The sequence below is a fragment of the Salmo trutta genome, unplaced genomic scaffold, assembly GCF_901001165.1.
Source record: "Salmo trutta unplaced genomic scaffold, fSalTru1.1, whole genome shotgun sequence".
NCBI classification, from domain to species: Eukaryota; Metazoa; Chordata; class Actinopteri; order Salmoniformes; family Salmonidae; genus Salmo; species Salmo trutta.
Genome location: NW_021822222.1, coordinates 555,810 through 569,974, shown reverse-complemented (window position 1 = coordinate 569,974; position 14,165 = coordinate 555,810). Strand labels below are relative to the sequence as shown.

Genomic DNA, 14,165 nt, shown 5'->3' with positions numbered 1-14,165 from the left:
ATGAGGGGACGAAAAAAACGATTTAATCCATTTTAGAATAAGGCCGTAACGTAACAAAATGTGGAGTAAAAACTGAAGTGGTCTGAATACTTTCAGAATGCGCTGTAGCTCTGCATTGACATGATTGGTTGAAGGTAGGTAAGGGGGTGGGGCGCAGGAGGTCCTGTATAAACATACATTCACTTCCTTGACAACTTCCTTCAGAATAGCTCTGCTCCGCTCCGCTAAGCACAAGCAGTATGAAATCCCTGATGTCTGCGGAGGCTGTTTCGAGAGTAAATACTGTACTGCCGCCTTCAGGTGCTGGATTGACCATGCAGAGAGCCTTTACTGGCTTTTATCAGAGACAGAAGAGGAAGCAAAAACATTCCACTTCCTCTAATTTTTTGGGGGGGAGGGGGGTTTCCTATATGGTCAATGAACTAAGCAGACCAGACTCGACTGCTATTGCATTGGTGTCTATGGAAGAGCCATCCCATTAAGCAAATTGGAACTGATCATTTTAATTTATCCACCATTATTTGGTTTTAAACAATTTGTTTTTTACCTGTGCCCCATTAATTAGGGTCCCATGGAAACACTGACCAGAAACATTGTTTCCTTACTATTTAATAGTCCATGTATAAACCTCGAACAAAGATAAGTTAGCCTATAATACCACTTCTGTTTTTAAACAATTAGCTATAGGCAGTGTATTACATAGACATTTTAGTCATTTAGCAGACGCTCTTATCCAGAGCGACTTACAGTAGTGAATGCATACATTTTCATACATTTTTTTTTCTCCGTACATGTTTTCTATTAAATAGCTACACAACGACTTCTTTCGTTGCTATTGACTTAATTTAATTGTCATTAGACATTTTTAATATGTATGAGTCCTTGGCCCATTTTGATTGTTCTAAATAGTGTAGTGTCCCTTTAAAAAGTCCTTCCCGGTCTCTCTTCACTGTGAACGGACACGTTTTCCCCAAAACTATACTCTATTTACTGTCTTTGGTATCAGACAACGGTTTTATCCCACCCCCCCCTCTCCTCAATTTCTCTTACTATTGTTTTTTCGTTTGTTTCTCTTTTCCGATCATGGCAGCACATTGTACTGAAGAACCGTTTCCTTTCCACGGTTTGCTCCCTAAAAAAGAGACGGGCGCAGCGTCTTATCTCACTCGGTTCCCGGAGTACGATGGACGGGGTGTCCTCATCGCTATCCTCGACACCGGCGTGGACCCAGGGGCACCGGGCATGCAGGTAAATTTACCCCGCTGCTTTTACACACTACTAGGCCTCATTCATTACAATTGTACAGTAACGACTAGCTTAGTGATTTTTTTAAAATATTTTTTTGTACCGGGCTCTACCTTGTCGGTCCAATTTAACTAGTAAAACTTGTTAGAAACTACTGTTAATTTACCCTAAAAGTATTTTAGCGAGTAATCCTGTTTTTGTTTTTAACATGCCAGTCGCCGGGTCCGTCGGTAAGCTAGTTTAGTTTAGCGTAGATGGCTAATTTAACAAGCTAATATCATATAGCAAACCATCAGAACATAATGTCCTAGTTAGATACACAATAAAATACTGACATCTCTATGAGCAGGTCTATAGACTGACATGCAGGTCTATATAATGACATCTCTATGAGCAGGTCTATATACTGGCATCTCTATGAGCAGGTCTATATACTGGCATCTCTATGAGCAGGTCTATATTCTGACATCTCTATGAGCAGGTCTATAGACTGGCATCTCTATGAGCAGGTCTATAGACTGGCATCTCTATGAGCAGGTCTATAGACTGACATCTCTATGAGCAGGTCTATAGACTGACATCTCTATGAGCAGGTCTATAGACTGGCATCTCTATGAGCAGGTCTATAGACTGGCATCTCTATGAGCAGGTCTATAGACTGACATCTCTATGAGCAGGTCTATAGACTGACATCTCTATGGGTAGGTCTATAGACTGACATGCAGGTCTATATAATGACATCTCTATGAGCAGGTCTATATACTGGCATCTCTATGAGCAGGTCTATATACTGGCATCTCTATGAGCAGGTCTATATTCTGACATCTCTATGAGCAGGTCTATAGACTGGCATCTCTATGAGCAGGTCTATAGACTGGCATCTCTATGAGCAGGTCTATAGACTGGCATCTCTATGAGCAGGTCTATAGACTGACATCTCTATGAGCAGGTCTATAGACTGGCATCTCTATGAGCAGGTCTATAGACTGGCATCTCTATGAGCAGGTCTATAGACTGACATCTCTATGAGCAGGTCTATAGACTGACATCTCTATGGGTAGGTCTATAGACTGACATCTCTATGGGCAGGTCTATATACTGACATCTCTATGAGTAGGTCTATAGACTGGCATCTCTATGGGCAGGTCTATATACTGGTAGGTCTATACCAGTTGGTATAGACTTGGTATAGACTTTCAGAATATTACACTATATATTGATACATCGCTGACTGTGATGTAGTCTATAAATCACATTGTATTGGTCACATAAACATGGTTAGCAGGTGTTAATGTGAGTGTAGTGAATGCTTGTGTTTCTAGTTCTGACAGTGCAGTAATATCTAACAAGTAATCTACCAGTTCCCACAGCAACTACCTAATACACACAAATATAAAGGAGTGAATGAGAATATCTACATATAAATATATGGATGAGTGATGGCCGAGCGGCATCGGCAAGATGCAGTAGATGGTATAGAGTACAGTATATACATATGAGATGAGTAATGTAAGATATGCAAACATTATTAAAGTGGCCAGTGATCCATTTATTAAAGTGGTCAGTGATTTCTAGTCTGTATGTTGGCAACAGCCTCTAATGTGCTAGTGATGGCTGTTTATCAGTCTGATGGTCTGGAGATAGAAGCTGTTTATCAGTCTGATGGTCTGGAGATATAAGCTGTTTATCAGTCTGGAGATAGAAGCTGTTTATCAGTCTGGAGATAGAAGCTGTTTATCAGTCTGATGGTCTGGAGATAGAAGCTGTTTATCAGTCTGATGGTCTGGAGATAGAAGCTGTTTATCAGTCTGATGGTCTGGAGATAGAAGCTGTTTAACAGTCTGATGGTCTGGAGATAGAAGCTGTTTATCAGTCTGATGGCCTGGAGATAGAAGCTGTTTATCAGTCTGATGGCCTGGAGATAGAAGCTGTTTATCAGTCTGATGGCCTGGAGATAGAAGCTGTTTATCAGTCTGATGGTCTGGAGATAGAAGCTGTTTAACAGTCTGATGGTCTGGAGATAGAAGCTGTTTAACAGTCTGATGGTCTGGAGATAGAAGCTGTTTAACAGTCTGATGGTCTGGAGATAGAAGCTGTTTAACAGTCTGATGGCCTGGAGATAGAAGCTGTTTATCAGTCTGATGGCCTGGAGATAGAAGCTGTTTATCAGTCTGATGGCCTGGAGATAGAAGCTGTTTATCAGTCTGATGGCCTGGAGATAGAAGCTGTTTACCAGTCTGATGGTCTGGAGATAGAAGCTGTTTATCAGTCTGATGGTCTGGAGATAGAAGCTGTTTATCAGTCTGGAGATAGAAGCTGTTTATCAGTCTGATGGTCTGGAGATAGAAGCTGTTTATCAGTCTGATGGTCTGGAGATAGAAGCTGTTTATCAGTCTGATGGTCTGGAGATAGAAGCTGTTTATCAGTCTGATGGTCTGGAGATAGAAGCTGTTTACCAGTCTGGAGATAGAAGCTGTTTATCAGTCTGATGGTCTGGAGATAGAAGCTGTTTATCAGTCTGATGGTCTGGAGATAGAAGCTGTTTATCAGTCTGATGGTCTGGAGATAGAAGCTGTTTACCAGTCTGATGGTCTGGAGATAGAAGCTGTTTATCAGTCTGGAGATAGAAGCTGTTTATCAGTCTGATGGTCTGGAGATAGAAGCTGTTTATCAGTCTGGAGATAGAAGCTGTTTATCAGTCAGGTTTAGTTGCACTGTGTCACCAGTATGTCAAGGTGTACTCATTGTGGAAACACATTTGTGTGCTGTGTCGGGGTCAGAGAGAGAGTGTGTGTGTGTGTGTGTGTTTGTGTTTGTTTTTCGGTCCGATAGTGTGTGTATTTTATATTCTTCAACATCTGTGTCCTCTCTCCCTTAGACCACGACGGAGGGCAAGCCGAAGATCGTTGACATCATCGACACGACGGGCAGTGGAGACGTCAACACGGCGACGGTGGTGGAGCCTAAAGACGGAGCGGTGACTGGGCTGTCCGGGAGGACGCTCAAGGTACGCCGTCCTCGCCACGCTGCCACTTCCTGGTTACGCTGCCACTTCCTGGTTACGCTGCCACTTCCTGGTCACGCTGCCACTTCCTGGTCACGCTGCCACTTCCTGGTCACGCTGCCACTTCCTGGTTACGCTGCCACTTCCTGGTTACGCTGCCACTTCCTGGTTACGCTGCCACTTCCTGGTCACGCTGCCACTTCCTGGTCACGCTGCCACTTCCTGGTCACGCTGCCACTTCCTGGTCACGCTGCCACTTCCTGGTCACGCTGCCACTTCCTGGTCACGCTGCCACTTCCTGGTCACGCTGCCACTTCCTGGTCACGCTGCCACTTCCTGGTTACGCTGCCACTTCCTGGTTACGCTGCCACTTTCTGGTTACGCTGCCACTTCCTGGTCACGCTGCCACTTCCTGGTTACGCTGCCACTTCCTGGTTACGCTGCCACTTTCTGGTTACGCTGCCACTTCCTGGTCACGCTGCCACTTCCTGGTCACGCTGCCACTTCCTGGTCACGCTGCCACTTCCTGGTCACGCTGCCACTTCTTGGTCACGCTGTCTCTGTACAGACTGTTAGCCTGTAGTTATATAAACACATGTCTCTCTGTCTCTGTACAGACTGTTAGCCTGTAGTTATATAAACACATGTCTCTCTGTCTCTGTACAGACTGTTAGCCTGTAGTTATATAAACACATGTCTCTCTCTCTCTGTCTCTGTACAGACTGTTAGCCTGTAGTTATATAAACACATGTCTCTCTCTCTCCTCAGATCCCTCATTTCTGGGATAATCCATCCGGAAAGTACCACATCGGGATCAAAAATGGATATGAGTTGTTCCCTAAAGCTCTCAGAGAGAGAATCCAGGTACGGAGGGGATTTGTGTGGTCAAGTAACAAGGATTTGCACGTTGATATACACTACAAAAGTATGTGGACACCTGCTCGTCCAATGCGCATGGTGATCTTTAGGCTTGTGTGCGGCTGCTCGGCCATGGAAACCCATTTCATGAAGCTCCCGACGAACAGTTCTTGTGCTGTCGTTGCTTCCAGAGGCAGTTTGGAACTCGGTAGTGAGTGTTGCAACCGAGGACAGACGATTTTTTACGTGCTTCAGCACTCTGTGGTCCCGTTCTGTGAGCGTGTGTGGCCTACCACTTCACGGCTGAGCCGTTGTTGCTCCTAGATGTTTCCACTTCACAATAACAGCACTTACAGTTGACAAGGGGGGGCAGGTCTAGCAGGGCAGAAATTTGACAAACTGACTTGTTGTAAAGGTGGCATCCTATGACGGTGCCACGTTGAAAGTCACTGAGGTCTTCAGTACAGGTCATTCTACTGCCAATGTTTGTCTATGGAGATTGCATGGCTGTGTGCTCAATCTTATACACCTGTCAGCAACAGAAATAGCTGAGTCCACTGATTTGAAGGGGTGTCCACATACTTTTGTGTATAAATAGTGTATGCTTATATTGACCAATGAAGACATTGACAGATGGATGTCTGTGTTGACAGAGGGATGTCTGTGTTGACAGAGGGATGTCTGTGTTGACAGAGGGACGTCTGTGTTGACAGAGGGACGTCTGTGTTGACAGAGGGACGTCTGTGTTGACAGAGGGACGTCTGTGTTGACAGAGGGACGTCTGTGTTGACAGAGGGACGTCTGTGTTGACAGAGGGACGTCTGTGTTGACAGAGGGATTTGACAGGGATTTGACAGGGATTTGACAGGGATTTGACAGAGGGATTTGACAGAGGGATTTGACAGAGGGATTTGACAGAGGGATTTGACAGAGGGATTTGACAGAGGGATGTCTGTGTTGACGGGGGGCTGTCTGTGTTGACGGGGGGCTGTCTGTGTTGACGGAGGGCTGTCTGTGTTGACGGAGGGCTGTCTGTGCTGATGTGTTGACAGAGGGATGTCTGTGTTGACAGAGGGATGTCTGTGTTGATGTGTTGACCAACAGAAAGAGCGAAAGGAGAAAACGTGGGATCCAGCACACAGAGCAGCTCTGGCTGAAGCGAGTCGCCGGGCAGAACAGTTTGACCTGGCTCACCCCTCCCCCTCACAGGTAACACTTTGACCTTTCCCCTCCCCCTCACAGGTAACACTCTGACCTCTCCCCTCACCCTCACAGGTAACACTTTGACCTCTCCCCTCCCCCTCACAGGTAACACTTTGACCTTTCCCCTCACCCTCACAGGTAACACTTTGACCTCTCCCCTCCCCCTCACAGGTAACACTTTGACCTTTCCCCTAACCCTCACAGGTAACACTTTGACCTTTCCCCTAACCCTCACAGGTAACACTTTGACCTTTCCCCTAACCCTCACAGGTAACACTTTGACCTTTCCCCTAACCCTCACAGGTAACACTTTGACCTTTCCCCTAACCCTCACAGGTAACACTTTGACCTTTCCCCTAACCCTCACAGGTAACACTTTGACCTTTCCCCTAACCCTCACAGGTAACACTTTGACCTTTCCCCTCCCCCTCACAGGTAACACTTTGACCTCTCCCCTCCCCCTCACAGGTAACACTTTGACCTCTCCCCTAACAGGTCAGTTATAGAGGTATAAATGTTTAAACAACATTGGGATTGTTCAAGTTTAGAAAGAAAAAAAAAAACGTATTAAAAATCTTTTTGTTAATTACATTTTTTTTGGGTGGGGGGGTTCAAAATGTAAACTGTCACTAACAGGTCTTCATCATCATCCTCATCATCATCATCATCATACAGGGAAAAGCTGAAATATCTTGAGTCAATAAGTATTCAACCCTTTCATGTTATGGTCAAAGGAAACCGCTCAGGGATTTCACCATGAGGCCAACGGAGACTTTTAAAACGTTTCACAGAGTTTTTAATGTCTGTGATTGGAGACAACTGAGGAACAATCAAGTGACTCCGCAATATTAACCTAAATGACAGAGGCGAAGAAGAGGAAGTCTGGACAGAATTAAAAACCTTCCAAAACAGACTTCCTGTTTGCAGTGAACAGGGTTCGGACAAGGTGCTTAAAGTAGTTGAATTTTGTCTCTCTGAGATTCAGACCTTGAAAATCTGACATGTTGGTACTTTATAATTAAAATGAGTGAAGAACCGATAATAATCAGATATATTCATGAAAAATATTACAAAAAAATGTATTGGTCTTGTAAATTAATTTGGAGGCAGACCTCATTCCACCCACCCTGCCGCTCAGCCAGACGAGCTCATTCCACCCACCCTGCCGCTCAGCCAGACGAGCTCATTCCACCCACCCTGCCGCTCAGCCAGGCGAGCTCATTCCACCCGCCCTGCCGCTCAGCCAGGCGAGCTCATTCCACCCGCCCTGCCGCTCAGCCAGGCGAGCTCATTCCACCCGCCCTGCCGCTCAGCCAGGCGAGCTCATTCCACCCGCCCTGCCGCTCAGCCAGGCGAGCTCATTCCACCCGCCCTGCCGCTCAGCCAGGCGAGCTCATTCCACCCGCCCTGCCGCTCAGCCAGGGGAGCTCATTCCACCCGCCCTGCCGCTCAGCCAGGCGAGCTCATTCCACCCGCCCTGCCGCTCAGCCAGGCGAGCTCATTCCACCCGCCCTGCCGCTCAGCCAGGCGAGCTCATTCCACCCACCCTGCCGCTCAGCCAGGCGAGCTCATTCCACCCGCCCTGCCGCTCAGCCAGGCGAGCTCATTCCACCCACCCTGCCGCTCAGCCAGGCGAGCTCATTCCACCCACCCTGCCGCTCAGCCAGGCGAGCTCATTCCACCCACCCTGCCGCTCAGCCAGGCGAGCTCATTCCACCCACCCTGCCGCTCAGCCAGGCGAGCTCGCTCATTCCACCCACCCTGCCGCTCAGCCAGGCGAGCTCGCTCATTCCACCCACCCTGCCGCTCAGCCAGGCGAGCTCATTCCACCCACCCTGCCGCTCAGCCAGGCGAGCTCATTCCACCCACCCTGCCGCTCAGCCAGGCGAGCTCATTCCACCCACCCTGCCGCTCAGCCAGGCGAGCTCATTCCACCCACCCTGCTGCTCAGCCAGGCGAGCTCATTCCACCCACCCTGCCGCTCAGCCAGGCGAGCTCATTCCACCCATCCTGCCGCTCAGCCAGGCGAGCTCGCTCATTCCACCCACCCTGCCGCTCAGCCAGGGGAGCTCATTCCACCCACCCTGCCGCTCAGCCAGGCGAGCTCATTCCACCCACCCTGCCGCTCAGCCAGGCGAGCTCATTCCACCCACCCTGCCGCTCAGCCAGGCGAGCTCATTCCACCCACCCTGCCGCTCAGCCAGGCGAGCTCGCTCATTCCACCCACCCTGCCGCTCAGCCAGGCGAGCTCATTCCACCCACACTGCCGCTCAGCCAGGCGAGCTCATTCCACCCACCCTGCCGCTCAGCCAGGCGAGCTCATTCCACCCACACTGGAATCATTGTTCTTCCTCTGTCAACCATGGTTATCTGCAAGGAAACACGTGCCGTCATCATTGCTTTGCACAAAAAGGGCTTCACAGGCAAGGATATTACTGCCAGTAAGATTGCACCTAAATCAACAATTTATCGGATCATCAAGAACTTCAAGGAGAGCGGTTCAATTGTTGTGAAGAAGGCTTCAGGGCGCCCAAGAAAGTCCAGCAAGCGCCAGGACCGTCTCCTAAAGTTGATTCAGCTGGGGCACCACCAGTACAGAGCTTGCTCAGAAATGGCAGCAGGCAGGTGTGAGTGCATCTGCACGCACAGCGAGGCGAAGACTTTTGGAGGATGGCCTGGTGTCAAGAAGGGCAGCAAAGAAGCCACTTCTCTCCAGGAAAAACATCAGGGACAGACTGATATTCTGCAAAAGGTACAGGGATTGGACTGCTGAGGACTGGGGTAAAGTCATTTTCTCTGTTGAATCCCCTTTCCGATTGTTTGGGGCATCCGGAAAAAGCTTGTCCGGAGAAGACAAGGTGAGCGCTACCATCAGTCCTGTGTCATGCCAACAGTAAAGCATCCTGAGACCATTCATGTGTGGGGTTTCTTCTCAGCCAAGGGAGTGGGCTCACTCACAATTTTGCCTAAGAACACAACCATTAATAAAGAATGGTACCAACACATCCTCTGAGAGCAACTTCTCCCAACCATCCAGGAACAGTTTGGTGACGAACAATGCCTTTTCCAGCATGATGGAGCACCTTGCCATAAGGCAAAAGTGATAACTAAGTGGCTCGGGGAACAAAACATCGATATTTTGGGTCCGTGGCCAGGAAACTCCCCAGACCTTAATCCCATTGAGAACTTGTGGTCAATCCTCAAGAGGCGGGTGGACAAACAAAAACCCACAAATTCTGACAAACTCCAAGCATTGATTATGCAAGAATGGGCTGCCATCAGTCAGGATGTGGCCCAGAAGTTAATTGACAGCATGCCAGGGCGGATTGCAGAGGTCTTGAAAAAGAAGGGTCAACACTGCAAATATTGGCTCTTTGCATCAACTTCATGTAATTGTCAATAAAAGCCTTTGACACTTATGAAATGCTTGTAATTATACTTCAGTATTCCATAGTAACATCTGACAAAAAATATCTAAAGACACTGAAGCAGCAAACTTTGTGGAAATTAATATTTGTGTCATTCTCAAAACTTTTGGCCACGACTGTACATTGGGTCGGGTCCTACCAATGGTTTATATACAGTACATTGGGTCCTACCAATGGTTTATATACAGTACATTGTGTCCGGTCCTACCAATGGTTTATATACAGTACATTGGGTCCTACCAATGGTTTATATACAGTACATTGGGTCCTACCAATGGTTTATGTACAGTACATTGGGTCGGGTCCTACCAATGGTTTATATACAGTACATTGGGTCCTACCAATGGTTTATATACAGTACATTGGGTCCTACCAATGGTTTATATACAGTACATTGTGTCCGGTCCTACCAATGGTTTATATACAGTACATTGGGTCCTACCAATGGTTTATATACAGTACATTGGGTCCTACCAATGGTTTATATACAGTACATTGGGTCCTACCAATGGTTTATATACAGTACATTGGGTCCTACCAATGGTTTATATACAGTACATTGGGTCCTACCAATGGTTTATATACAGTACATTGGGTCCGGTCCTACCAATGGTTTATATACAGTACATTGGGTCCTACCAATGGTTTATATACAGTACATTGGGTCCTGCCAATGGTTTATATACAGTACATTGGGTCCGGTCCTACCAATGGTTTATATACAGTACATTGGGTCCTACCAATGGTTTATATACAGTACATTGGGTCGGGTCCTACCAATGGTTTATATACAGTACATTGGGTCCTACCAATGGTTTATATACAGTACATTGGGTCCTACCAATGGTTTATATACAGTACATTGGGTCCTACCAATGGTTTATATACAGTACATTGGGTCCGGTCCTACCAATGGTTTATATACAGTACATTGGGTCCGGTCCTACCAATGGTTTATATACAGTACATTGGGTCCTGCCAATGGTTTATATACAGTACATTGGGTCCTACCAATGGTTTATATACAGTACATTGGGTCCTGCCAATGGTTTATGTACAGTACATTGGGTCGGGTCCTACCAATGGTTTATATACAGTACATTGGGTCCTACCAATGGTTTATATACAGTACATTGGGTCCTACCAATGGTTTATATACAGTACATTGGGTCCTACCAATGGTTTATATACAGTACATTGGGTCCTACCAATGGTTTATATACAGTACATTGGGTCCTACCAATGGTTTATATACAGTACATTGGGTCCTACCAATGGTTTATATACAGTACACTGGGTCCTACCAATGGTTTATATACAGTACATTGGGTCCTACCAATGGTTTATATACAGTACATTGGGTCGGGTCCTACCAATGGTTTATATACAGTACATTGGGTCCTACCAATGGTTTATATACAGTACATTGGGTCCTACCAATGGTTTATGTACAGTACATTGGGTCGGGTCCTACCAATGGTTTATATACAGTACATTGGGTCCTACCAATGGTTTATATACAGTACATTGGGTCCTACCAATGGTTTATATACAGTACATTGGGTCCTACCAATGGTTTATATACAGTACATTGTGTCCGGTCCTACCAATGGTTTATATACAGTACATTGGGTCCTACCAATGGTTTATATACAGTACATTGGGTCCTACCAATGGTTTATGTACAGTACATTGGGTCGGGTCCTACCAATGGTTTATATACAGTACATTGGGTCCTACCAATGGTTTATATACAGTACATTGGGTCCTACCAATGGTTTATATACAGTACATTGGGTCCTACCAATGGTTTATATACAGTACATTGGGTCCTACCAATGGTTTATATACAGTACATTGGGTCCTACCAATGGTTTATATACAGTACATTGGGTCCGGTCCTACCAATGGTTTATATACAGTACATTGGGTCCTGCCAATGGTTTATATACAGTACATTGGGTCCGGTCCTACCAATGGTTTATATACAGTACATTGGGTCCTACCAATGGTTTATATACAGTACATTGGGTCCTACCAATGGTTTATATACAGTACATTGGGTCCTGCCAATGGTTTATGTACAGTACATTGGGTCGGGTCCTACCAATGGTTTATATACAGTACATTGGGTCCTACCAATGGTTTATATACAGTACATTGGGTCCTACCAATGGTTTATATACAGTACATTGGGTCCGGTCCTACCAATGGTTTATATACAGTACATTGGGTCCGGTCCTACCAATGGTTTATATACAGTACATTGGGTCCGGTCCTACCAATGGTTTATATACAGTACATTGGGTCCGGTCCTACCAATGGTTTATATACAGTACATTGGGTCCTACCAATGGTTTATATACAGTACATTGGGTCCTGCCAATGGTTTATGTACAGTACATTGGGTCGGGTCCTACCAATGGTTTATATACAGTACATTGGGTCCTACCAATGGTTTATATACAGTACATTGGGTCCTACCAATGGTTTATATACAGTACATTGGGTCCTACCAATGGTTTATATACAGTACATTGGGTCCTACCAATGGTTTATATACAGTACATTGGGTCCTACCAATGGTTTATATACAGTACATTGGGTCCTACCAATGGTTTATATACAGTACACTGGGTCCTACCAATGGTTTATATACAGTACATTGGGTCCTACCAATGGTTTATATACAGTACACTGGGTCTGGTCCTGCCAATGGTTTATACACAGTACATTGGGTCCTACCAATGGTTTATATACAGTACATTGGGTCTGGTCCTACCAATGGTTTATATACAGTACATTGGGTCCTACCAATGGTTTATATACAGTACATTGGGTCCTACCAATGGTTTATATACAGTACATTGGGTCCTACCAATGGTTTATATACAATACATTGGGTCCTACCAATGGTTTATATACAGTACATTGGGTCCTACCAATGGTTTATATACAGTACATTGGGTCGGGTCCTACCAATGGTTTATATACAGTGCATTGGGTCTGGTCCTGCCAATGGTTTATATACAGTACATTGGGTCCTACCAATGGTTTATATACAATACATTGGGTCCTACCAATGGTTTATATACAGTACATTGGGTCCTACCAATGGTTTATATACAGTACGTTGGGTCGGGTCCTACCAATGGTTTATATACAATACATTGGGTCCTACCAATGGTTTATATACAGTACATTGGGGCCTACCAATGGTTTATATACAGTACATTGGGGCCTACCAATGGTTTATATACAGTACATTGGGTCCTACCAATGGTTTATATACAGTACATTGGGTCCTACCAATGGTTTATATACAGTACATTGGGTCGGGTCCTACCAATGGTTTATATACAGTACATTGGGTCGGGTCCTACCAATGGTTTATATACAGTACATTGGGTCCTACCAATGGTTTATATACAGTACATTGGGTCCTACCAATGGTTTATATACAGTACATTGGGTCCTACCAATGGTTTATATACAGTACATTGGGTCCTACCAATGGTTTATATACAGTACATTGGGTCCTGCCAATGGTTTATATACAGTACATTGGGTCCTGCCAATGGTTTATATACAGTACATCGGGTCCTACCAATGGTTTATATACAGTACATTGGGTCCTACCAATGGTTTATATACAGTACATTGGGTCTGGTCCTACCAATGGTTTATATACAGTACATTGGGTCCTACCAATGGTTTATATACAGTACATTGGGTCCTACCCTGGACTCTATCTGAATTGTGAATTCTCGTTATTGTACGATTAAAATGTCAGTTTAAACGTTAACAATTTGTACATTTGTCACATCCCCAGTGTGCGATTATCAATCCTGAACAGAATGAAATGTGTGTAAATTATTAATTTAACATTTTGTTTCTGTCCGTTTTATCGTTTTGTTTCCTCACGTCTGTCCGTTTTGTTTTATCAGTCTGAGAAGCTGCAGAAGGAGGAACTGATGTGTCAGTCAGAGATACTGGCGTCTCTGGAGAAGAAGTACAACGATCCGGGTCCGGTCTACGACTGTCTGCTGTGGAACGACGGAAACACCTGGAGGTAGGAGGACACGGCGTCTGCTGGATCAAATCCCTTTTTTCAGTCCCTCCTTCCTGCATTCCTCAGTTTGTAGTGACGAGAGTATTTTGTTCCCGTGTCTTCGCCATCTGTGTTCGTCCCACCAGGGGGCTGCAGCGGACATTTTAGAGAGTGGAGACCCTGTCTTTATGCATCCTTAACACTCTACCCACTAAACTTCTACCTCGTAACCTCTACCCCCCTAACCTGCTACCACGTAACCTCTACCCCGTAAACTGCTACCCCATAACCTCTAACCTCTACAGGGCCGTGGTAGACACCTCAGAGACTGGAGACCTGTCCAGCTGCACGGTACTGACCTCGTACAGAGAGAAGC

At 45.7% G+C, this 14,165-nt stretch overlaps 1 protein-coding gene across 1 annotated transcript in view; it reads left to right on the top strand.

The window, feature by feature from the left end:
• The first annotated feature begins 921 nt into the window (after positions 1-921).
• LOC115181181 (tripeptidyl-peptidase 2-like) overlaps positions 922-14,165 on the top strand; it is a 24,060-nt gene continuing 10,816 nt past the window's right edge. Inside the window, exons 1-6 of the mRNA XM_029743210.1 lie at positions 922-1,248; positions 4,124-4,252; positions 5,018-5,113; positions 6,212-6,316; positions 13,686-13,810; positions 14,095-14,165. The exon at positions 14,095-14,165 is cut by the window's right edge and continues 93 nt beyond it. Coding sequence (XP_029599070.1) covers positions 1,084-1,248; positions 4,124-4,252; positions 5,018-5,113; positions 6,212-6,316; positions 13,686-13,810; positions 14,095-14,165 — 691 coding nt within the window. The 5' untranslated portion in view covers positions 922-1,083. The remainder of the gene's footprint in view (positions 1,249-4,123; positions 4,253-5,017; positions 5,114-6,211; positions 6,317-13,685; positions 13,811-14,094) is intronic.